The 26,236-nt window shown below is 35.1% G+C and overlaps 2 protein-coding genes across 20 annotated transcripts in view; one reads left to right on the forward strand and one right to left on the reverse strand.

Moving 5' to 3' along the window:
- LOC108047635 (small conductance calcium-activated potassium channel protein) overlaps nucleotides 1-14,043 on the forward strand; it is a 67,114-nt gene extending 53,071 nt beyond the window's left edge. For 9 of the 19 annotated variants that reach the window (XM_017127898.2, XM_017127904.2, XM_017127906.2 and 6 more), the window contains 7 exons: nucleotides 4,112-4,247; nucleotides 6,300-6,410; nucleotides 6,632-6,759; nucleotides 8,280-8,349; nucleotides 8,715-8,816; nucleotides 8,912-9,084; nucleotides 10,108-14,043. In XM_017127898.2, the coding sequence (XP_016983387.1) occupies nucleotides 4,112-4,247; nucleotides 6,300-6,410; nucleotides 6,632-6,759; nucleotides 8,280-8,349; nucleotides 8,715-8,816; nucleotides 8,912-9,084; nucleotides 10,108-10,273 (886 nt within the window). In that variant the 3' untranslated portion in view covers nucleotides 10,274-14,043. Of the gene's footprint in view, nucleotides 1-1,378; nucleotides 1,515-4,111; nucleotides 4,248-6,299; nucleotides 6,427-6,631; nucleotides 6,760-8,279; nucleotides 8,350-8,714; nucleotides 8,817-8,911; nucleotides 9,085-10,107 lie in introns of those variants that run through there. The other 10 variants (XM_017127902.2, XM_017127905.2, XM_044460985.1 and 7 more) reach the window with 6 other exon arrangements.
- A 1,723-nt stretch (nucleotides 14,044-15,766) lies between these two features.
- LOC108047638 (sodium-dependent nutrient amino acid transporter 1) lies at nucleotides 15,767-23,066 on the reverse strand. Its single transcript, XM_017127917.2, has 8 exons — nucleotides 22,736-23,066; nucleotides 19,536-19,716; nucleotides 18,722-19,097; nucleotides 17,144-17,885; nucleotides 16,717-16,816; nucleotides 16,475-16,651; nucleotides 16,312-16,406; nucleotides 15,767-16,206 (listed from the first exon to the last, which is right to left on the reverse strand). Exons 1-8 carry the CDS (start codon nucleotides 22,799-22,801, stop codon nucleotides 16,030-16,032), a joined length of 1,914 nt encoding a protein of 637 aa, XP_016983406.1. The 5' UTR covers nucleotides 22,802-23,066; the 3' UTR covers nucleotides 15,767-16,029.
- Nucleotides 23,067-26,236: the final 3,170 nt, after the last annotated feature.

The following is a 26,236-nucleotide window of genomic DNA, read 5'->3' on the forward strand; positions in this document are numbered from 1 at the left end:
TTCCTTTGCAAATTGCTTAGTCCACCCATTCAGACACAATCCACCCACTCGCCCATCGAAAAACGGCACCCGACGGAGCTGTGCCGGCAGACATGCCTCAGCATTTAGTGGCCACATCTCTAGGGCTTCAGGTGGTAAGCCTCTTCAGGTAGAGCAGCGGGGTATTACGGGGCGTAACTCTCGGATGGGCCATTTCAGTCGTTTTGCATGTAGTCACAAGTGTGTGCCGTTTTGTGTGAGTGCGAGTGTGTGCATCTGTGCCGTTCAGATCAAGAGTTATCAGTTCGAAGACCCAGCACCACTCCCCAAATCCCAATTCCAATTCCAAGCCCCCTTTCCAATCAGACTTTCACGCCTCGGCAGGAAGAGGTGAAGATGAGGATGAAAATGAAGATGAAGAGGAAAAAGAAGAAGCAGGATGAGGAGAAAAAGGAGAATTATGAGAGGAAAACAGTTTTTGAACCGATGCCGAAGCCAGTGTTGTAATCGAGTTGCCAAACTACTATTCCAACTATAATTATTCAATAATATTAATGTCATTGTATATTTCAAAATAATCCCCCCGCCGCCCCCTTTACCAAAAAAATCTATCTACCTATCTCTCTATCTGTATCTTTAAATCTATCTAACTATCTCGCTCTTATATTGAGGGCTTTTAATTCGTTGCCCAAAAAGAAAAAAAAAACAAATCGAAAAGATAAAGCAAATTATTTTCCTTTTTAATATAATTTTACTTTTATTTGTTTTCCCTTATCAAATGTTTTCTTTATTTTTTGATTCGTAATTGATTCATTTATTTCTTTGATTTATTTTTAACTTATGCGTATTCTCTTAATACATGGAAATTTTCTAAAAATATGAAAAAAAAATTACAAAATTGTATTCTTAATTTTCTCGAAAACAAAACCAAAAACGAAAAAAAAATAAATAGAAAAAATTTAAACAAAAAATGTTCACATAATTTCACATCTGTTTATTTGTTTACTCCACTTCTCACCCTACTTCTGTATCCACAAATTGCAAAAAAAAAAATACCAACAAAAATGTATGAAATCGAATATATATATGAAATACCCAACAACCGAAAAACCAACCGCAACTTAAATACGCATACGAAATACGCACTACGCATCTGAAATACCAAATTCTTTATATACATTTTTGTGTACTGAAAACCACAAAAACTAAAAAACCGCTAATGAAAAAAAAAACCAAAACGGCAAAAACAAATTTATAAATTCTAATAAAAAATACGTATCATAAATGATAAAACAAAATGAAATGGCTGAAATTCGTACCCCATTTTTCCACATGCCGATAAATTCCAAACCAAAACCGAAAACCTATACGATCCGATCCGATTCGATCCGCAAAAAAGGTTCCACGATGAGGAGCACGCGAATTTGCTAAACTCCATGTGGCTAACGGCCATCACATTTCTGTGTGTCGGTTACGGCGACATTGTGCCAAACACGTATTGTGGACGCGGTATCACCCTCACCTGCGGCATGGTGGTAAGTATATCCTTCAAAAACCTAAAAACAAAAAAAAGCCTCAAACCTAAAAAAATACCAAAAAAAGACTCCCAGAAATTCCATTTATGATACTGAAAATACCTTAAAAGATACCAAAAACAAACTAAATCATAATAAAAAAAAAACAAAAATAGAACAGTACAGAACAGAACAGTTGCAAAAATAAAACAGAACAGAAAAGAAATATATATATATATATATATATATCTCCTTATATACAAACAATAAAGAAATCCTATAATAAGATAAACAATAAACTACAACAACTACAACAACAAGTACATACATCATCATCAACAAAAACCGCAACAACAACAGCAAACAGCAAACTTTCATGCATAAAAATATGAGAAATCAAAACCCATCGCAAGCAAAAGAGCAGTAGTAGAAGATAAAGAAGAGGAGAAGGTGGAGGAGGAGGATAATGAAAGGGGGGCAAAGAAAAGTAGCCGCCATAGAGGCGCCCCCGAAAACTAAAAAGAAAACAGATATATACATAGTATTTTATAGTAATTGTACCTGCCAAATCAACCGATACACACACACGTACACACTTCCCTGTACACCGAAAAAAATCCCACACATAATCTCTAGATATTTGAAATTTATTCATTCTTCCGAAAATCATAACCGGAATCTCTAACCACTAATTTTAAATAGTAAAATATTTTTGGAACTTTTTTAATCAATATTATTAATATTGGGTGATATAAATAATTTCTGATATAATAAATCTCTAGAGATTTTGAGGCATTCCTTAATGTATTACTAAAATTCGATACATATGTTTACTTTTCATAATATATTCTTAAAAAGTTTCAAAATCTTCTCAATTCTTAAATGCAAAAACATCATGATATTCCTATTGGATTTTTAATATTAATATTAATATTAATGTTTAGGGATGAAATCGAATCAAAATATAGAGCACAAATCAAATATTTCTAAATTGAAAAATATTTATATTTTTAAAAATATATAGATTGATCTCATATTATCCGAGTTGCTCACATATAGCTCAATTGTTTCCTGTGTACGTGTGTGGGCGTATTCCCTGACCTGTCTTCTCGATGCCCTCGAGTTTCCCCCACCAGAGTTATAAATTCAAATTCAAATATCCAAAATCCGTTTTGATGGAGGCTTCCACCCACACAAACAAAAGAACAAAACACATATCCATTTTTCGTAGCATACATTTCAGCGCACATATTTTAGATGCCGTTTTGTCTGCCCCAAATCGTCGCCAAAAACAAAAATAAAAAGCCAAAATAAAAAAATAAAAACGGAAAGCAAATGTCGAGCGATAGTTCTATATCTGTATCCATCTCGCTCTATCTGGTTTTTGTTTCAGTCAGGCCGCGATAAGTACATACAAACACATTACATTCCCACCCACCCACAAACACACACTCCGGCAATCTGTTGTAAATCATCACCAAAAAAAATATATATATATGTTACCACCCACTTTGTGTGCGTGCGTGTGTGTGTGCTGTATTATAAACATAAGCATACATTATACATGTATTTAAATATATGTACATAATCACCATGTGTGCGTGTGTGTGTTTTTGCAGCTTTAAAGAGCGCAGATAACAATGTAACTTTTCTTATTGTCCTTTTTTTTCTGCCAGCAAAAACTAAAACAAAAAATCTCCACACACTCATACACAGATGTACTTTAAAGAGGAAGCAGAGGAAAAAACGAGAAAAGTTTTTGCTTCCTGGCAAAAACAACAACAAAAACAAAAACAAAATCAAAACAAATCTTTTCTGACAGCTCCGGCAAATTCTATTAATGTGCACATTTAACTGTCTGCGTGTGAGTGTGCTTATGTGTGTGAGTGTGAAAGTGGGCCTGTGAGTGTGGGCCTTGAATTGTTTTCTGCACCCTAGAAGCTCTTTCCTTAAGAAAATCAAATCACTAGATTACGTAAAAAAAAATATACATTTTCAACTCTCACTACAGCAAGCTTTCATCGGGCCAAAACCCCCATGGTTGTACATATATACATATATATTAACGGTTACGTCCATAACTGTCAACATCTCAATATATCCGAAAACCGAAAAACCCCCCAAAAAAAACCAAAACCAAAACCCCATCAAGCTCTTTTTGGACCACTGTATTGTGTGCGCTCACCCGTTTCTCGTCCATTTGTTGTTAATCTCGTTTTCCTATATGCAGAATGCCCATTCTAACTTTTACATTTCGATTCCACAATTGTTTTTGTTATTATTTTCGTTGCCTTTTCGTTACTGTTTTCGTTACAAGTTTTCTGTTTGATTTTTTGGTTTACTTAATTTTACGTGTGTCAGTTTAGTTTTTAATGGATTCTTACAGTTTATTTTTGAACATTAAGCCAACAATACGATATTTTTCTCTATCTCTCTTTCCCTTTCATTTAAAAAATAAACGCGTATATTCAATTTGACCCCTGAAACTGAAACTTCAACTGATTAAATCCATAAAAAAAACCATAATCAATTCAAATAAATATATATATTTCGAACCAAACAAATATATATAAAAAAAACCGAAAAAATATAAAAACGCGTGCTGGTTTATGGAACAGATTTCATGATGAAGAACATGCGAATCTTTTGAATGCAATGTGGCTGATAGCGATAACATTTTTAAGTGTTGGTTTCGGTGATATTGTTCCGAATACGTACTGTGGACGTGGTATCGCTGTCAGTACAGGAATAATGGTGAGTTTTTAACAACAAAATATTACCAACAATTGCACACAACATAACAATCAAGAAAATTATATTTAAAAAAAAAAAACAAGACAAGAAAAGAAAAGAAAAACAATATGTTCTATTTGAACAGAAATCACGTGTAAATAATTACATAAGCTGCATACGAATGTTTACCCGCCCACCACAACCGCCCCTCGCCTCCACTTCTAACAAAAACACAAGAGAAAATCTAAACTCACCCGAATCGCAATATTTCTAGTTAACTGTACATACATATATAAAATACCTAGTTGAATCACCAAAACGAGCTTAAGAATTTTGAATTGAGGAGATAATTGCATGTGTTTTTTTTTTTAAGAAAAAACAGAGATCAGATTGAGCAATTTTCAAGCCGAGTTATAAAATTTTATCAAGTGAAGTATCTTGAAAGGATGATGAAACCAACAGTTATCGTAAATAAATCGCTAATAAAACATAGCATACAGTCTAGGAAATAGTGCTTATAACCGAATTAAATATATATTTTCCATACTTCTATCTTTCTCCACTTTTTATCCAGTTCTGCTTCTGTGTGGCTTACTTTCTTTCTCTCTCTCTCTCTATATATATATATACATATATAATCTATATCTTTTTCGATTTCCCCCTCTACCAGTCGTCTGACTATCTGCTTTTTTCTTAGACTTTTTGAGATATTTATCATGTCGTAGTGGCCAAAAAAAACAAAACAAATAAATAAAGCTATGATAGATATTTCCACTCCTAACTTGGCTATGAATTGTGGCTTATGGTTTCAACTTTGTTCCCTAGCTAATTGTTTCGTACTTATGTGTGTATGTAACTCTCTGCCAGACACCTCTAACTGTTGTACTACATATAGAAATGTGCCGAACCCAAATCCATTAACTCTTTTGATCTTACTCTAAAACGAAACTAAACCCCACATCCAACTCCGTATTTTTAAATTCTAACCGAAAACGTTGCTGTATTCCAATCTATCCATCTTTATCGTAATACCAATTAGAAGGAAGTCATCCAATCATCCATACTCATTCAACCCACTCACCCATTAATCGTTCAACCATCGAGAAGCAAACGAAATAACAAAGTGAAAAAAAAAGAAAAGAAAAGAAAAAAAGATGAGAACAAAAAGAGAACAAACTAAAACATAACATATATACATGTTGTAACATCCATAAAAGTACTATATATATTGTGAGAGCAACAACAAAAGTTCTGGACTATATAACTTGATAAACAAAAGCAACTTTCATTTTGAATGCATAAACCAAAAGTGAAAATAACCAACTGACATTACAGATGGCCGGGCACCCAATTCCGAAAACCCCAAACAACCCCAAGAAAAAACTTACATCAAAGAAAATGAGTGCAATTGTGTCACAATTAAGAAAATTGCCTTTGACCATTGGCCAATTTCAGATAATTTGGGGAAATTCTTTTCTTGTTGAGGATATTGCAAATTTTTCGTCAGATTTCATACGCAATTATCTATAATTTGGGTCAGTGTGTACATTAGGCTTTTATTATTCAAGACACTCTGAGTTTTGTTGCCAATTATTTCTATAATTTTCTGGTGTCTGATTACTGTAATCATAGAACAGTTGTGAATGGGTTTATCTGTAACTCAGATAATTCAAGTGGGTATTTTTTATAAATAATGATCCACAGTTAAAAGTCTAGAAAACTTGTAATTAACTTAATTTTATAATCGGTACTGTTCCGGTGTTTTATAATAATGAAAATGTATTTATATTGATTTATTGTTTGATAGATTAATCATTTGTTTTAATTGTACAAAGTAAATTAAAGATTATTTCACAGGCACTCAATATAGGCAAGTTTATAAAAAATGTTCCTTTTAAGACAATTTTTCGAAAAGCGTTAAGTAATTTAAGAAAATACACTTAAGGAGTTGGGTGTCCGGGGGTCCCAGATCCCAGATCCCCAGATCTTAGATCAGGCCTTAACTCACCTCAGTTGCGCGCGATATTCGAAATTCAAAGCCCAATCTCACCACTCTCCACATCGTCGTTACAGGGCGCCGGATGTACGGCTCTACTTGTGGCCGTAGTTTCCCGGAAACTGGAGCTGACCCGTGCCGAGAAGCATGTGCACAACTTCATGATGGACACGCAGTTGACCAAACGGGTATTGATCGTGTTTCCAAGTCTCAACTCTCAAGTCACTGATCTGATCTGATCCGATTTGATTCCATTCGATTCGATTCGATTCGATGCGACCGACTGACCAAACCGGAGTTACCATACACAGAATCGAATACCCCAAAAACCATATATGTACCATCTACCATGTATCCATATTGCATTCTAATTACTTTGTATACGTTTCTTCTTTGGACCAAAATTTAGCTGAAAAATGCTGCGGCGAATGTTCTGCGTGAAACTTGGCTCATTTACAAACATACAAGACTAGTAAAACGGGTTAATCCCGGCCGTGTAAGAACCCACCAAAGAAAGTTCCTTCTAGCTATATATGCGTGAGTATTTTTAGAGATCTATCAACAACCAATCAACCAACCAAACCAAACCAACAACTAAGAACAAATACCAATCAAAACTATAATAACTTAAATCGAAAAGAGTGCCTAAGAACCGAAATGGTATCAGATCGACTTGTAGTTTTCGGGTCTTTAGATTGGGGAAATCACTGATATTGATCGTTTTTGTTCGTTTATGTTCTGTCTCTTTTCTGTCCCAATATTTTCGTGACTAACTAACTCATTTGTCCACATATATATCTGTACGTTATATGTTTTGTCAGATTAGTTCCAAGCAATCAGATCCCCAGTTCGTAAAACTATCCCTGTCCTGTTCCCCCTCCCGTCGCCCATTCATAATTAGTGACTCATATTTGTGCCCATCAAAAATCGTAGGCAAGCTTTGGGAAAGCCATTCATCAGAATCTGTATATAGATCCGTACGAAACGAAAGTATATAACCTAAACATGAAAAACAAAGAAAAACGAACTAATCAAAATACTAAAAACGATAATTACCAAGTACTAAACTGAAATGTTGAAACCACAAATGATTGAACTCGTTTTACTAGCCTGTAAATAGGTTGTAAAGCCCTGTTTTTACGTTATGCAATAACCGAGACTAGCCACATAACCTAGCATGCTGCGTTAAATATTCTAGAATCTCGTATCTAAAACTATCGCAATATCATCTGTGCTTATGCCTAGTGCCCAATCATTATATCTCAATCATATCTGTTTTACTAACTGCCCAAAAGATAACTAATGTCTTCACCGCATTCCATTGCATTCGTAACACCCGATTCTTGTACTTTGTCAAAAACTATTGCCCCCGTTCCGCTGAATCCTGTGAATTGTTGTAGATCCATCTATTCTCCTCATAATTTTCGTCCGGGAAAATGGCTCAGGGATCAGCCGAATGATATGACGATGCTTTCACGATACGATTTTCTGCAATTTTAACGCCCGAAAAGAAATATGGACTTTTTTCTTACTCCTATTTAATCTTTTTATCAACTACGGCACAACGAATTCTACACACCAAAAAAAAATATAATCAAATAAATAATATTTTTAATGACTTTTATCAATTGAGCAGTGCGAATCGAAACCCTAAGAGACTTCAGCTTACTAAACTAGAAACTTAAATGTTTCAACTAAGGCTTGGTGCAAAATGCATAAATAAATTTTAATATCGGGGTTTCAAGAACTCTATTTTAAAGGAAATAATTTAAAAGTATCATCTTAAAGTTTCGAAACACATAGCTGCCTTTTTGTCCGATGTCTAAATACGTTCTATAGTATTTAATTGTTTTTTTTTGAATGGAAAGTGAGTTTTCGGCTAAACGAAACGGGAATATATTTTCCATTTAAAAGAATTATTGTGTGTTATTGTGATTTGTATGTGAGAATAAAAGGCCTAATTATGTTACGCGCTTAGTGTTATATGTTGGCTATATATCATATTGTATTTAAATAATGTTCTCTGTAATATTAATGACTCTTCCGATGCGATTTAGGTTGCGAAAAGTTAAAATGGATCAGCGCAAACTAATGGATAATGCAAATACAATAACTGACATGGCCAAGGTAGTTTAAAGTACAAACAGGGAAATACAGTCGAACTTCGTTAATAAGTGAAATGGAATAGCTAAATGTATTGCAAAATTGTTTTCACAATTGATTAGATTACTACAAAGAATCGCTCTCAAACAATTCTTATTTTCGATATTTTTCAATGAGGTTTGCTGAATCTTTCAGAGAAGTCAGATTGATTTTCTAACTATTTACAACAATTATCTTGATTGTAATGATATTAAAGTCAGATTTATTGAGCTTTTGCTAGAGGTCTGATTAATCGAGGTTCGACTGTACAGCATTATAGTATGCACTCCAATTGTGAATGACCCCCGATGTGCAATGCATGTTTGTGATTATGTGAATACCATTCGCAGACACAAAACACGGTCTACGAGATAATATCGGACATGTCTAGCCGTCAGGATGCCATCGAGGAGCGCCTAACCAACCTGGAGGACAAAATGCAGAGCATACAAGTATGACAAACAATCGGGAATGTGTTGCCCCACGTGATTTAACTAACATCCAATACCACTCCCCCTCCCTTTCCCCCTTTGAAATACTTCCGCAGGAGCACATGGAAAGCCTTCCAGACCTATTGTCCCGATGTCTGACACAGCACCAGGAGCGGATCGAGCAGCGGCGGAACTTTTTACATCCTGACACAGCTGCAGTTGCCCCCATTCAAGCACCAACGCCCCAATCGATGTTCAATGCAGCGCCCATGCTGTTCCCCCATTCTAGGTGAGTCGCCCCTCTCTCTCGCTCTCCTCTCTCTCTCTCTCTGTCTCTGTCTCTGTCTCTTTTTCTCTGTCTGTCTCTGTCTATCTCTATATCTATATGTCTATGAGCCATGTCCATTATCCTCATCCTCATCCACACACACATATACTCGTACTTGTACTCGTATGTCTATATCATTTAAGCGAGACTTGTGCCTGTCATTTCGATTTGTTTTTGTTCGTTGTCTGCGAGTCGTTTGTCTCCTTGCCGGGAATAACGGGGTCCCCACATCCCGAACTACATCCCGTCACCCACCCACCCATCCACCCATCCATCCATCCATCTACCCGTCAATCCATCCAGTCATCTAGTGAACTCATTTGTAAATATATATACTCCGTAGCTGTCCACTGCACACACTTGATTCCTCCAAATTATATCCCCAATCCCTGTGGCTACCCAAAAAAAAAAAATAAAATGTAAAGAGAACCTACTCCGTCTTCTATGCAAGATTCAAGTGATTTAAGACTGTGATTGAGGAAATTATTGTTTTGATTATAAACATTAAAAGGAACGGTCAAAACTCTTACACCATTTGAATTTAAAAGTGACTGCCCGTTTCTATTCTTGTTTTAGTTATAGTTTATATTTAAAATTATACTAAAAGGGCCTACAAGTTAACGTATAAAATGAAAGGGAATCAGTAACTAAAGTTCTGCTCGTATTTTTTATGGACACTGTTACTTCAAATTAAAAAAAAAACAACTATTAATTAATAAATTACAAGTTTGTCTTTGGGTCCTAATAGTGCTTACAAAATTTACATTTCTAATACTTTTTGCTACCCTTGGACGAAAACTTACTTGGGACTTTCAATTTTATCATTTTTCTTTATTGACTTTTCATGGCTTTCCATCACTATGACATTTCATGATTTGCATCGAATCAAACCATCGCCATTAAACGAAAAAGAAACAAAAAACAGTTTATTTGTTTTTGAAAGCGTACTTGATAACGACAATTAACATACTGCTTTTTGCATAGAAGTGTTCCCTCATCCAATAACGCCGCTGCTACTTACCATTGGCCAACAAGCCCTATTTTGCCACCTATATCTAGTAGAACACCACATTTAGTGCCTGATACTCACATGCCATCAAATGGATCTGCAGTTAATAGCTACGCATCTTCCAACAAATACGGCAGCTGAATATCAGAAAGAGAGCGCTCCAAATCCGTGATTAACATCGAGATGCTAACAATAAGGCCGGATCGATGCTGGCCAACATCATCCGCACCCCAATCCCAAAAAAAGTCAACATCAACGTCTACGTCAAAGTATAAACCAGAATTCGCAATGGCCGAGACATCGCTGAGGCAACGCGTCCAATCGCCGTCGTTATCGCAATCGCAATCGAAATCATCGTCCCAATCGCAAGACCACATTATGCACCAGATTAGTGGGATAATGCCGATACCGGAAGATGCCGAATCGCCGGGGAACACGAATACGAATAGCAACAGTTCGCCCGACCAGCAGTGTGTGCCCATGAGTGCAGTACCGCCATCGAGTTCAACGCCCGCATTTACGGCGATAGATGATGGTAGTTCGATAGCCGGAACTAGCGGTGGCATTGTCAAGTCGATAACGATGAATGAGCCGATTACGACGGAGAGTGGCAAAGCGATTGCCTCAAATAAGTTTACTAGGAAAAGAGAACGTGTATGCAATAATAGTAGTTAATAGTATTAGTTATAGTGATAGTAATAATAGAAGTAATAGTAATATTAGTAATTCTACAAGTCGAATTTCGAACTCGGCCTTTTGTAAATAAGCCTCTTCGAGATGAGAAAAAAGTCAAATGTTAGCATATACATAATACACACACACTATATATATCTGTATGGATATATAACACTCCCCCAGAAACCCAAAAGAAAAAAAAAACAATAACAGAAAACCAAACAGAATATATGTATACAATTGTGTAATTTTTTTTTTCTAAGTTTTAGGCTAAACGTATTTGTAATATTTCACATTGGGCCAAGGCAGCCTGTACTTGCATACTAAAATACATAACATTAAATAGCATAAATCGTGTGAGTGTGTGAATGCGAGTGTACAGGGCGAGAGTGTTTAGAATGTAAGGTCCTAGGAAATAGATCGTAGGACACCAGCAAGTAGAATCGAAGTAAATAAACGTACAACGCTCAGAAAGCAGAAAAAGCAATAGTTTAACCTGGAAAATCTGGTCCCTATCAGTACGACAACCACATAAATCGGTATATTTATCCCTATAATACTTGCAAACAAGATATAACCATAGGGAACTGCAATCCCCCCTTTCAAAGATTCCCCTCAGCACTTCCGTTTCCGGTGCATCCAACCAACTGCAGTACACCCACGAACATGGCAAATTCTAGTGTCCGTCTGTCGAAAATGTATGTGTCTGTATCCCAAGGATGTGTGTCTGACCTGACTGTGTGTGTGTACAATGCAAGTAAAAGCATACGAACAAACCATAAAAAAAAACCAACAATTATATACAAAAAGAGCAAAAAAGAAAAATCCCCAACCAAGAACAAAGAAAAACTATCTAACTGTAAAATGTATGTTACGAGATTTAGAAAACAGCGAAGCAAGAAAACCAAATACCAAGAGATAGAAAAACAAAAGAAAACCTATGAAAACCCCAAAAAAAACCGTGGGTAATGAAAAACTAACACACAAATATGAGAGTTCTTACTTAACATCTACTAGCTCTGGCTTTAACTAAACTAACGAAACAAGTTTAAAGGAAACAAGTTTGTTGTTGTCTTCTTTTTCTACACATATATTTAAAAATATATATAGTATATATACATATATATTTTCGTTGTTGTTGTTTTTCGCCTATTCTTTTCTACCAAGAATTATGAACTCAATTAAGAACCTGAATAGCTTTCGAAAGGTGTTGACGACGATGATATAGTAGCGTAGACTAAACCGAGAAACAAATGGAAACAAAATGCAAAACTAACGTATTAGTATAGTCTACATACTAAAGTGAACAATTTTAATTGAAATTTTGTAACATATTAAAGGTAATTCACATTAATATACAAACTAGGAGGTAAAAATGTAACAACGGAACAAACTACAAGCTCCAGATAGAAACTAATAAAGCCGAAACGAACGGAAGCGAATTGAATTGCAATTGAAATTGAAATGAGTAGAGCAGTATAGTGTAGACATAATAGCAGAAGTGGCCGAGCTACGTAAAGATTTTCTAAAGATTCTAAAAGGAACATTATATATACTATATACTTACTTAAAGTATTAACTGAGAGCATCGAAGTTATTTAAAGAAAAAACCAATGCAAAAAACAAACAATTAGGTAATATGCAACCTTCTAACGCTTTGTTAGGATCCCAATGGAAGGCAAAAGAGATTTACAACTGAATTCCCCGAATAGTGCCCCCCAAAAGTTCCCATTCCTACCCAGTTCCCCAGTTAGTAAGACAGACTCTTCATATTATACAAAACCAGGGCCAGAAAGGATCAAAATATCTGTAAACTATAGATTATACAGCCATAGGATGCAGTCCACTTAAGCCAACTAAAAGTATCAAAGTTTTGCCATATTGATTGATTTACCACATCTCCAAGTCACCTGGCTTTAGTTTGATTTTATGATAACTTCCCCTCAACCAAAAAGTTTCCCAACTGTCTGATAGGTCTTAACTTATATACAACAAAAATGCCAGACAGGAAATTGAGTCAAAGGAGAACAAACAACAAAACAACCAACTAAATAAACCCTTAAACAAATGTGTGTATACCTATTTATAATATTGAATATTTAAATTGAAAAGAACGTTCAAGACTGCTGTCAAAATAGCTTTATCACAAGAAATAACAAAGATCTACACAAGACAACAATACACCAAACAGAACAGAACTAAACGGATCGCAAAAGATCGATAAATATCGGTTTTCGAATCGGAACAAGCACCAAAAACACACGATAGCACACAGATACAGATACAGGTACCGATACGAGATATGGAATGCGCCCAGCTTTAACGTTATGTATTCATGCATATTTGGGTTTCAACTCTACTACAATATAAAACGAATACGCAAAATAATACTGAACAAAGATCGATATACGATTATGACTTAAATCAAATTGAATTGAATTGAATAATTGGTACAAGATCAAATTCCCGTTTGAACTGGTTTCCTACGCCCCACAAAATACCTTTAAACACGATACAAAAACTAAAAACTTTGATATGAGGGACCGAATTTCTAATGACAGGTCTTTATTATACAAAATACCGAAGAAAACTTAAAACCAAAATAATGAAGCAAAAGCAAACCAAGAACAAGGATTCCTACAAAAACTGAACCCAAAACAGTAACAATTTATTATACCGAAGATTTTTAGCCGCTTTTGAGCTGAGATACAAAAATAAAAAAAACACATGAAAGAATCTTATTGCACAATGTCCTTAGTTTCTTTCGTAACATCGTAGGTCCGAGTCTTACGCCCAGAATTTATGTTTTTTGTTGTCATATATTTGTTTGGTTTTTTTGTAAACCAGAAAAGAATCGTAGAGCTCAAGGGGTACTTCGAAAATCACGCTTCAACCGAAAAACTTCTAGCCAAACCTGGTCAAATTGACCATATATGAATATAGCCCAGCCAATGCCAATGCTACCAAAAAAAAAAACTGGATTCGAGTTTTCGAAATCGTATCAAACCGGATTATGACGATGCAGCCATTTTGGTGAATTTACACGCTAGAAACTAGAAAGGGTCCTCCCAAAAATATCCCCCATCTCCCCTCCCCGCCCCCGCGCCCAACTAGATCGAGGTATGCAAAATATATAAGGTTACATATACAATATCTAGATATACAACACACACATACTCGTATATACATGTACAGACGGTCTATGAGGTCTATATACCGAACCCAAAAACCAAAAACCAAAAAAAAAACCCTAGCCCCACACTAATAAGATCATATTTGACTTTATATGTATTATAGTAATGTATTCAGTAGCTAAATCGAAAGCCGAAGCAAAGACCAATTTATTAACAACAAACTAATAAGGAAAACCCAAATGGAAAACAATTATTATGTTAAACTAAACAATAAAAACTTAAGAGGAAGGCGAAACAATTTTTTAATGAAAAAAAAAAACAAAAGAAAGTAAACTAGAATGCATTGCATGAATTAAACAAAGAGAAGAAAAACTAATAGAAACACAAAACTTAACTAAAGCTTAACGAATGTCAACTAAAACTAAACTTAAACTAAACCTACACTAATGCTAAAATTGAAGTAAAATTTAATTAAAACAACTAAAAAGGAAAAAGATTAAATTTCTAAAAGAAATAAAGTAAGAACCTAAAAGAAAAAAAAAACAAAAAATTCAGTGGCTAATGAAATAGTTTATTTTGAATTTACCGTATTGTATATTTAAATTTAAAAAGGGGAACCCCCAACAAAATATATTGTTATATCTTATCGAGGAACCGTGTTTTGCAAAAGCTTTAATATTTAGGGTGCCTACATTTGCTAAATTAGTATTTTACGATTTAAAAAACCAAAAAAGAAAAAAAACTAAACAAATACTGAAACCAACACCTACATACACGAAATAGTTAAAAGCTTGATCATAAAACGAGCCCAAGAAGTTAGGAACCTCGATTTCCAAAACGAATACACTGAGCAAAAAACAGAAACCGATACCAAAACAAATTAACAACAACTAACAGCTAAAGCAAATATTGTATTTGTATTTGAGATATGAATTTTAAGAATGTTTATTAGACTTACGATTTGTTATTTTGTATACATATATATATTATATGTATTATGTATGTAGTATAAACTGATCTGATGACGATTGTAATTGTTTTTTTTTTTGCTCATTAAGCATTTACCTCATAAGAATTCCCACTATTTATAGCAAATTTACCATATTACATAAAATCAATTGCTGTACTGTTATAATGTGCAACCCCAAGGAGCCGATAAGTAACAAAACAACCATAACAAGAGAGAGACCGATGAAAGTCGAGAGGAAAGAGGAAAACTCATAAAACTGTAAATTATTAATTAATGAAGAAAAAACCAAAAGAAAATAATTGAAATTTTAAACAATAATAAAGGGCTTTGTATGAAAGAAAAACAAACAAAAACTGAATAAAAATAAAATAAAAGTAAAAGATATGTTTTTGATTTAATCGGAACTGTAATACAAAACCGCAAAGTTAAATTAGTACAGTGAGTGTTTTGGCACAAAAAATTATATTTTGATTTTAAAACCGAAAAACGAGTGGATTTTTTAAAAATTTTGACCAAAACATTTTTCATTATGATTTTTGCGAAAATTTATTGGGAATTTTGTAACGAATTCAACAATGTATGACATTCCAATATTAGACCCTGATTTCCTAGTATTTGGATTAAAAAAAACGAAAAATGGAGCTAAAGTTATCCGGTTACGCGTACACAATTGCTTTTCGTTACAAAATTTTAAATCAGAAATTTAATTCAGCATGTTAAAGTAGCGATCGTCACGACAATTTTTTTTTATTTCGTTAAGAGATGTTTCTATTCGATATAAATTTGTTTGGGATATCAACAACTTTTGTGAAGTTTTTCATGTTTTTAGCTTTGGGAAAAAAAAACTAGAATGAATGAACATTTCATCGATAACAATAATTTATTTATTTCTGCTCAATATTATCACATTACAAAATGTCGGTATACATAGAATAACAAAAAAAAAGGTCTTTATTTATTGGTAGATGCGGTATATTCGGTCGAAGTATTGCTTCGCATATGTGATGGCTTCATAGAGGCTGACAATGGCGTATATAAATAACAAGTGGTTATGGTTAATCGTAATCTCTGATATCCCCACGATATCCCCACCTCGGCTCCCCACTCAATATAGACTTCTACTTGTTGCTGCCGCAGAAATTTGTCAGTTTCCGCCAGAAGAATCCGATCTTGGACGTCTCCTTCACTTGAGCTCTTTGGGCGGCCTTTTGGTTCTTGAAGATCACCCACTCACGCCTAATATCTGGATTTGCGGGTCCCCATCGGTCGCTGGGCTTCATTGAGGCCTTAAATGACTGTAAATGGAAAGGGGGTAAAATGTTTTAGTTTGGATTACGAAAAACAATTGGCCAAGCTGAACTCTAATTGGCAATAAAATTCGGTTTTATATGTATTCTTACATTCCAAAGGTTGCCTTGTGGATGACGAGAGATATACCAAATGCCCCAAAGCGGAAACTGGGCAGCTCCAATGGCAAAGAGCAACCAGCCAGCAACTGAAAGTTTTCAAAAAATATAACAATTAACTTTAAGCCAAATTGATGGTTTTTAAAAAACGTCTTACCATTGGCGGCTTCAGGGAAATACAGTTCGCTGTATTTAATTGGTTCGATGGTGGCCATCGAGTATATAAATATAATGATCATCATGACCGGTGTGAAGAAGGACCAGCACACCCGCCAGTACAGTGAAACACGGCGATTGCACATAAACTCGATGTCATCGCAGAAGTTCTGTAGACCTTTAGGGGTAAATGGGGTTTACAAAAATCAAATGGATAATATATCCTGTTATAGAAACACCCACCATAAACCCACACGATTCCAGCCAGTTCGAAAATGGCCAGAATAAAGACCACATAGGTTCCGCCATAGAAATCCACCAAAGTGAGGATCCACTGACCTCCCTGAAAAAAATGTAAATATTTATGAAGATTAGGGAATATACTTTATAAAAATGTGTTTAAAATCTAAGCTAAGTCTTTTAATAATTCAACCGGTATGCATTAAAAATATCAAAAACTGTAAGTAAAAATTCTACAAATTTTGCATTTCGAAAAAAAAAATGTAAAAAGGTTTGCCTTCCATAAATTATATAAAATTCTTCTTGTTCCAACATAATTAAGGTTTTTTCGCCTATTTATAATGATTTAATGGTTTAAAAAGTTAAAGGAAATCAGATCATTCCGTTTTAGAGAGTAAAGTATAAACTTTCCGCTCTTTAACCAACTTACCGGCGTTACGTAGACCAATCCCATGAGGAATCCACACACGGAGGTGGTCAGCGCCACCTTCCAGTACTTCCATCCCTTGAACTGGTCGCATATGATGGTCACAATGGTGCTCTGCAGGGCCACAATGGATCCAATTCCCAGGACGAAAAGCATGAAGAAGAACAGGACCGAGAAAAGCTGCGGAACTGCCTGGAACTTTGATATGGCATCCGGATACGAGATGAAGGCCAATCCCGTGCCACTTCGCACCACATCCCGGATATTTTCGATCTGCAGATTGTGAGCCAGGTTGCCCAATATGGCAAATATCGTGATGCCGCCCAGCAGACTGGTCAACGTGTCCAGTGTGGTCACGATCATGGCGTCCCTGTAGATCCCGTGATCGAATCGATTGTAGGAGGCGAACATGATGATCGGACCAGAGCCGACGGCCAGCGAGAAGAAGCACTGCACCACCGCCTCCTTCCAAACGGTGGGGTTCAGGAGCTCACCCCACTGGGGCTCCAGGAAGAAGAGGATGCCATCCTTGGCTCCTTCCAGGGTCACCGCACGGATCAGAAGGACGAAGAGCACCACGTAGGGGAACAGGGCCAGGAAGTAGGCCGCCTTGCCGGAACTCTTCACGCCGCGCATGATCACCAGGAAGATCACCACCCAGGAAACGAACAGGGCCAGCGTTAGCTTCCAATCGGGGTCACCCACGCCGTCCGAGATGTCCAGCTTCTCCTTGATCACTACATCCCTGTAGAGAATAATAGAAACAATATTAATCAATTTTTAATAATAACTAAAATAAATATAAATTTACTTTTAATTGGCAAATAGACCATCAAGATATAAACAAATTGTATATCTTACAAAAGTCAAAGAATTTCGATTATATTTATTTTGCCTAAAACCATTAAGATAAGATATATCAAATAATAATTGTAGCTACACTCGTAAAGCAGTATTTATCAATTCCAAGAACTGCAAGTTTAGTGCCTTATATCAACAGATAACATTATTTATTTATAATTAAAAAAATATGGACATCATAATATTTTATTAGCACATCCAAAAAACATCTATAACAATTACCAATTGTTAAAACCCTCTAATTGAACTATTGATTCTCTTAATGCGAATTGCTTACTTTAGGTAAATAAATATTTTGTACAAAAATTCTAAGAACTAGCTCGGAATTGTATTTTCGAGAGAATAATATTTGAATTGCTCTGATAAGCTAACCAAAAGTTGACATTTCTTACCAGAATTCTCGTTTAATGTTGTCACTAAATGCATTTAGCACATAGACAGAAAAACAATGTCAAGCAAATATTGACAACGCTGAATAATTATTTATTATTTTGCATCACTAGTAATTTTAATCTGCTTGTGATAATGAAAGAAACTTGCTCACTGTTCACAAGTCAGAGGGAATAAATAAATAAAAATGCTGTAAGCACAATATTTAATTCAAATCAATAAATAATCAGCTAGTTTAATCATAAAACGAATTTTTAAAAATTAAAAAAATAGATGTGCTTTAAGACCACTTCCTATACGAGTTTAAACTTTAAAATTCATTTTACTTACAGGAAGTAGAGTTCGGAGCTGCTTTGGAGTTTAGTGTCGTTGGTGGCCAGAGGAGTAAGACTGCTGAAATTTCTGGCTGATTCATTTGCCAAGGACATGCCGGTGAGCAGGTTCTCCGTGTATTCCTGGGGTCTCGAGTTCACGCAGTTGGTCCATTCATCACGGCAATAGGACCACGGCAACTCCGATTGGAAGGACACGAAGAGGTAGTAGAGGGTTAGGGCCAGCAGAGATGAATAGTACGAGATGATGCAGATGGTGCCGAAGGCCTGGCCATAGCCCACACCCACGAATCCCGGTACCACCGACCAGATCTTCACTGTACCCTGACTCGTAAACTGTCCAATGATCATCTCTAGATAGTACATGGGTTTACCTTAAAGAGGGTAACAACAAAAAAGAGATGTTGGTCAATTATTTACTGTTCTAGGAAATACTGTTTACGATATACACACATGAAAATAAAAAATATTGCTATCATAAATATATACAAATGTCACACAATCACTATCATATCATTCACCATAACTTTTATTAATTTATTTCTGTAAATTTATTTAATCAATAAAAAAGTATATGTATTTAATAATTAACATTTTTATTGGACCCAATTCATTATCTTGAATTCTAACGTGATCCTTTGATATTTTTAATTCGAAGGGTTCAATTTCAATAAATTTTGTATAATAGAAAAACAACTTAATTATGCTATAATATATATATATATATATATATATATCTGTATATTTTCTTTATGTCTATAGTTATATAAACGATAAGTATTTTATAGGCACAAAGGATTTCCCATTCTTACCAATCAAAAAGAGCACTATGATGTAGGGTATCAGGAAGGCGCCTCCTCCATTCTCGTAGGCCGTAAATGGGAACCTCCAGACGTTGCCCAATCCCACGGAAACCGATATGCAGGACATGAGGAACTCGAGGCCATTGCCCCAGTTGGTTCGCTCCGTTGTCTGCTTCTCGGCATCTGTCTTCTGGAAATGAAAAGAATTGCCAATTTGTTAAGCAAATATATAATATATGCCAGCCAGGTGATATCGCAATTCGGGGAATATAAGATTTAATATCTCTCACAAAAATACCAGGCACATGTCTAAATATTTAAGCAGCCATCAAGCGGCGAGTTTTTGGACTCTTGAATAAACACGATCGCGACATGCGTGCGGCATTTTCAGATCCAATGCCAGATAAACCCATGGACATATTATAAAAATGCGCCACTAGACTTCACCTGATAGTGCATATTTATATGCCCATTATGCAATATTTATCTTCGTGCGCCTAATTATGATTAGATTAGGATCACTTTGATGTAGTCACTCGAGAAAGGCGCCCCAGCTATCGATCAAGTATTTTTACTGAACACTGAGTTCTTGATAAATTCCTAATTATGATTGTGATTAAATTATATTGAGATCATCTCTATGAACATTTAAGGCGATGTATTCACATGTAAATTACAGCAAAGTTTAGACTTAAGAATCATTTCTGTAGTTAAACAGGCGAGTATTTGATCATTATAATTCCTCCCAGACCGCCTCTAAAATCGTTGAGAATAGTCATAAGGTATTTTTATTGTGATTATCTCAGTTTAATTCTATTAATACAAACTACAAATTAAGTGTATGCAACCTCGCCCACTCAATTAAGGGAAATCGAGATTTCCCTAATGCAAGCTACTATAAAAAATCCTCCCAAAACAAAATACCCAAGGGCACTTAAGATCACTAAGCAATAAATATCAATTGCTTTTAGGTTTCTTTTAACAAAAGATTGAAAATGTTCACACGTTAAATGTACAATTAAATTTAAATTACTGACTCACTCACAATTATAATAATTAAATATACAAATGTAAAAGCAGATTGTTACAAAGCGTACTTTAAGTACTTTCCATTAGGTAAATTCACAAAAAAAAACATCTGTCGTTAGGAAATGAGGCTTGCGAAATCGAAATACCTCATTTATTTTAACGTAAACAAAAAACAATATTACCTTAACTAATTAATAATGGTAAAAAAGCTGTCAATAAAGCTAACAGTGAAAATTTTTGATTAAAAAATATGATTTTTAAAATTTCCCATGAATTACAACCTCTTTTAAAATTCTAATATTACTACTATTAATTGAAATACAGTGAAAATCTATTTCCAGCCCTTAAACTTGTAAGGCAGCAACAGATGGGGAACCAGGCTATTGTTTTTTATTTTTTTATCAGAGAGCTGGGAACGCGAGAACTGTTTTGCCGCTTACATATTTGTACTTTTCGAAAAAAAAGCTGTTTAAATAAAACAATAACTGGGATGGGGGAGGGGGAGTAGGGGAAACCCTGGGCAATTACGAAGGTAAATGAAAACGAAACTGCATCATCAAGACGTATCTACAAATGAGGTATCTATGAAATAGCCAAAGCCCAACTGTTTACTTATCCACTTTATCTCCCGCTAAAAGGAGTTACAATCTTTGTTTTTACCTTTTCATGTGTAAATTTTGGATGCCTTGCAAAAGATATTTTTTGATAATTTGTAGGTGCACCACACAGGCTGTTGAACCGAGGTTTCTTTTAGCTAATGCATAATTGATGGTTTTTTCCTGCACTCTGGGAATTTACATCTTGGGAATTACTTTAATTGTGTTCGTCATAAATTAAAGCTATGCTGTCTGCATTTTATTCTAGCTTTGAACTGTCGATGTCAGTTTGTAAGGGGAAAACCTACTATTTAAATAACCTGATCTATTCTATAGCTTTCTGGTCTATAGAGCAACTGCACTTTGCGTGCAATCATGTGAAGATGACTCTTTAGGGGGATTACCTTAATTAATATATAGATATTTAAGTAAGAATGTACGTGTAATTGAAATATTATTCTATATTTAGAATCTGTTGGTCTCTAATTGAGAAATTAGTCAAGAACTGATCTTTATGATTAAATACCTACATTCAAAAAAACGTAAATAATCAGGTGGTAAAAGGTTGTACTTATGAAATATGTAATATGAATTTCTCCAAGCGATTTTATAATTCAAATAAAAATACATACATTTTAGTAAATATTTATTTGTGGACATATTCTGGGATCTACTGATTATAAACTATCCCAATAAAAATATATATCTTATAAAAAGCTTTTATTTTAGACCCTAAAGATAATTGAATTTCTTTTTTTATCTTAGGATCTATTTATAAGTGAAGGATTCTAAGAATTGAAGTAAAGATATCTTTATTACTATCAGAAAACCTTTTTTGTTCATATATTTTTATAACGTGCTGCCTTTTCTGGGAAATGTTGTAATGCAACAGGGAGAGGGGCGAAGTGAACTTGTCACTCGTGTTCATCTATATTATTAGTGTGTCAGTTTATGGCTGCTGCACTAAAAACGGGTTTTTAGCTCTTTGCCCACATATCACATGTATAGAATAGTTTTTGCTGATCTAAAGCGGAGCGCTAGTTGCTCAGTTTTAGGGCATTATTGAGCTCAAAATGGAACAAAAGACGTCGTTCTCGGACATTTATGTGGCTCAGGTGGCCGTAAAGCGTATAAGATATGCATATAGTATCCGCCTGACAAAGTAATTTCTTCCTCTTTGGGAGACCGTAAATCGCATTTTCGTTTGTCGGTCGATTAGCCTGCAATTAAAGCCTAACTGCCTTAATGATCACAATGATCATAAAGCCATTGAGCGATTGTAAAGACCACACTGAACGAAAAAGGTAAGGACAGATATGACTAAGGGCTTATCAAAAGCATAATTATGGGTGAAAGTCCGGGGAAACTAAATAAATTTTATCAAGGCTCTTCAACAGTTTTGTTATAAGTATTAACATTGGTTTGGTATTGCTTTTTTGTACTATGGGGCGTATACTTAATGTACTGACTGTTTTGGCACTGTTTCTAATCTGGAAACTCTTGCCACTTGAGTTTTTGAAGTGCCACTCGAAAGCAATTCTATTAGGGATATTAGCTTTCTTGATTTTTTTTTTTCAAACTTACTTCCGGTGATCCTGCGGTATTTCCATTTGCTGTGCCATTTGTCGGCTGAACGCCTTTCAATTCCATTTTATTTGCCAGCTTTAAGTTGAACTTTTTCGCGTTTTGCAAACTGATTGACTGTTATTTTGCGTTTTGCTGTTTAATTGCCGTTTTTAATTAGCACATTGCATTGACCAGCCCTTGGTTATGGTTGGTTGGTAACTCCAACAGCAGTTTCGGAGTGGTTCGTCGTTAATGGGGTTTGCTTTTTGTTTTGTTATTTTTTATAGTTTTTGGCGGTGCTGGAGGCGCGCTTGTGTTGCCGTGAATGCCGCGGCTGGAACTGAGAATACTCCGACTGCTGGCCGCTTTAAGAACCGCCAAAGTCAAGCAGCGTTTTGCCAGCGCTCAGCAGGTAATAAGCGTGAAATTATTCTCACACATAGAAAAAAAAAACCAGCGGTAGTACCTACACCAGGTACTGGTGCCCCTGTACTTGAAAAAGGGGGGAAAACTTTGGTGTCGTGCTCTCGCGTGCGTTCTTCGTGCGATCGTCGTAATGGGGATGGGGTTGAAAGCGTCGGATAAGGAAGTACCCACGGAATTGCAGAACAAATTCGCAACGAGTTTACCTAAAAATGTTTGGTCGTTCAACAGAAAAACAGACTGCACTGCAGAAAAATTGCCTTCAAGACTGAGATACGACTTTTTCGTTTTTACAGATCATGGAGGCATTTAAATCTTTAAAATATAGATGACTTAGATAACCATCTAGATAATGAATACTACCCAAAGAAACTGTTTTTCCAACTTAAAAATCCAATTTTAAAGCACAATTTTATCTGTCTAAGGGATTTAATTTTTGGGAAGTCGCTAATCCTTAAAAACTGCTTTATTATTAACTTTTATAAATAATGTGGAATTTAATCTTTGAATAATTGATGATAATAAAAAGTAGATTTGTCTTTAAATAGCTAAATTAAGTAATATTTAAATTTTTGATAAAAAACTGAAAATTTAAGCATAAAATAACTGGCTTTTCCTTGAAACATATTTGCCAACTGATGATAGATAGTTAAACTGCAGAACCCAAGCCTGGTATTGTAAACAATGAAAACAATTAAAGAATACATTTTATTTTTTTTTTATTTTGTCAAATTAAAACTAGTATACAATACTAAAATTAATGGAAAGAAAATGGCACTGGAAACTGAAGTCCTTCGGCCGTGAAAAATACAGTTATGCCTTAGGATTATGTTTTTAGTCTTAGTTTATAAGTATTCAAAAGCTTTAGAAATTCCGAAATCTCTCATATCTGGTAATCCAACTGCCGGCATAAATAGACAATTATTCATAAGATAAATGTTTTCCATTTCTTAATTAACTTTTAGCGTGCCATTTGTATTACCTGTGCGATAACCTGGTAATTTCACGTTTCTATTTTGTAATTTGAAAAGCTAGTAGTGATAAAATTATATTGTGGGTTTGTTTAATGGTATGAGCTTTTTTCTGTGTTTAAGGAAAACCCCAACAGCTGCCAAATGTTGATTAGGTCTCGAAGATAGCTGATAAGACAGCAGATACCCAGATAACCATGTGGATACATGGATTTATCACCGGAGATAGACTGGATAGACATTATACCCAGAGCCCACTGTCCGGCGCTGCGTAGGAAAACACTTGGCTTAGATAAAAACCGGCAGGCGAAATAAACGGTCAGCAGTAGTAAATACCTTCCGATAGACGGACCCGCAGACGCAGACACAGTAAAACCACTTTAAGAACTTATCCGAATCGGCCGTGACTGGCCATTTTCGGTACAGATTAGGCCCTCGGAGAAATCACCCCTAAATGACCAATCGAAAAGCAGGAAAAAACAGAAATGCAGACAAAACCAATTAGGAATCGATAATCGCACTAGTAATTACACATATAGATTCGGGAGAATTCCAATCGACTGGTCAATGAAACTTTTACGATCTTCTTGTTTTGAGAACCGGACCTGACCGGTTCGCAAGTTATAGAAAACTTTGGTCATGGTCGACTCTTACGCAGAGTGTTCTCCTGCTGAGTTCGATATCGCAAACACTTAATATCCGATATCATGTAGCGCCAGACGATCCAATAATGCCGGCAAGTGCAATTTCCTTTTGATTAAGTTCATTGAATCAAGGGAATTGGTTTCAGGTGAATGTGAAATCGGTATTATTGGGGATCGCAAACCATATCGGACTAGGACGATGACTGCAACTTCCTTATCGTATCGCTATAACGTGAACCCCACTTTTGGATAAGAACCCTTGACACTGGTCGGTTAAGTACATAAATTATAAAATAAGATTGTAGGTTTCACATTCAAGGCTGTAAAATTAAGCGATACTTTCATAGTTCCAATACTGAAAAGTGTTGGTAACAATTGGACCACTGAAAGAACTTTTGACCGCACATCCCGAAAGCCACCAAAATAATAACTCTTCACACATTTAATTCTTTTTCAATAATGTTTTATTTTAATGTACTTGCTTTATATTTAGTTAATAACTAGATTTGTAAATTATTCTCACTTTAATGCGTCTATAAATTAAATCTTATTCGTAACTCTTGTCTCTCAGCATTACTAGATAAGAAAAAAAATAGAAGTACCACACACATACGATGATCTTTAAGGGAGGACTCGACTCTTCTCTTGCTATCCACTAAGATTAGTTTCAATATGTGCTCTACATCATGTCTGTTGTGTTTGCATTATCTCTATGTCAGTTAATCAGTTATCAGTTAATCAGTTTATCAACAATTGTACAAGTGACAAATCTACAATGAATTCGATAAAACACCGAGAACGTTGACAACTCTGGCGAATACAAATTAAAATTTGACTTTGAGCTAGTTATAAGAATAATGTTTCGTTTAAAATTAACCAATAATAGTAATATAAGTAGTGTTCCATAGGCTAAAAAGTAGTTTTCTTTTCAATAGAATTTTCAAAGGCGAAATTAAAACAAGGATCCATTAAACGAATTTGCACTACAGTGTGGAAGGCAGCGGGAGGGGGCGAAGTGGGGGGCTCGAGATCCCGCGTTCGCCAAAAACCTCCTTGGCCCCTCCAAAAGTTTTGATCAAGTCAATAATGTTTTAAGATAACAATAAGAATGAATTACTTTAAATTAGCAAATAAGGCGTAAAGTAATTACACACGAAAGATCTATAAACAAACAGCAAAAAAAAGTGTAATAATAATAATAATGATTTAATGATAGCGATAATAATAATAGTAAACTACCGTAGAAGAAGAATAACACGCCAAGTCTTTCATGTTGACATATTAGATATATGTGTGGATCATCACTTGTACGTTATATTAACTAAATTATTTATTTATGACGGTGACGACAATGAGAAACAATGACGACGACGACTATTTAAGCTGAATTGTGATTTATCTTTAAATCTTTATATATGACTTATATATTGTTTCCGTTTCTGACGATCTATTATCAATGTGAAATACATTTGAAATAAAAC

Source organism: Drosophila rhopaloa, unplaced genomic scaffold, assembly GCF_018152115.1.
Source record: "Drosophila rhopaloa isolate 14029-0021.01 unplaced genomic scaffold, ASM1815211v1 contig_3, whole genome shotgun sequence".
Lineage (NCBI taxonomy): Eukaryota > Metazoa > Arthropoda > Insecta > Diptera > Drosophilidae > Drosophila > Drosophila rhopaloa.

Excerpts from the sequence above, each read along its gene's own strand:
- LOC108047638 (XM_017127917.2), bottom strand. The coding sequence starts at position 22,801 with ATGGAATTGAAAGGCGTTCAGCCGACAAATGGCACAGCAAATGGAAAT. Across the intron at positions 19,098-19,535 it reads CATAGTGCTCTTTTTGATTG|GTAAACCCATGTACTATCTA; the intron begins GTAAGAATGGGA and ends ACCCTCTTTAAG. Across the intron at positions 16,817-17,143 it reads GATTGGTCTACGTAACGCCG|GGAGGTCAGTGGATCCTCAC; the intron begins GTAAGTTGGTTA and ends CATTTTTTTCAG.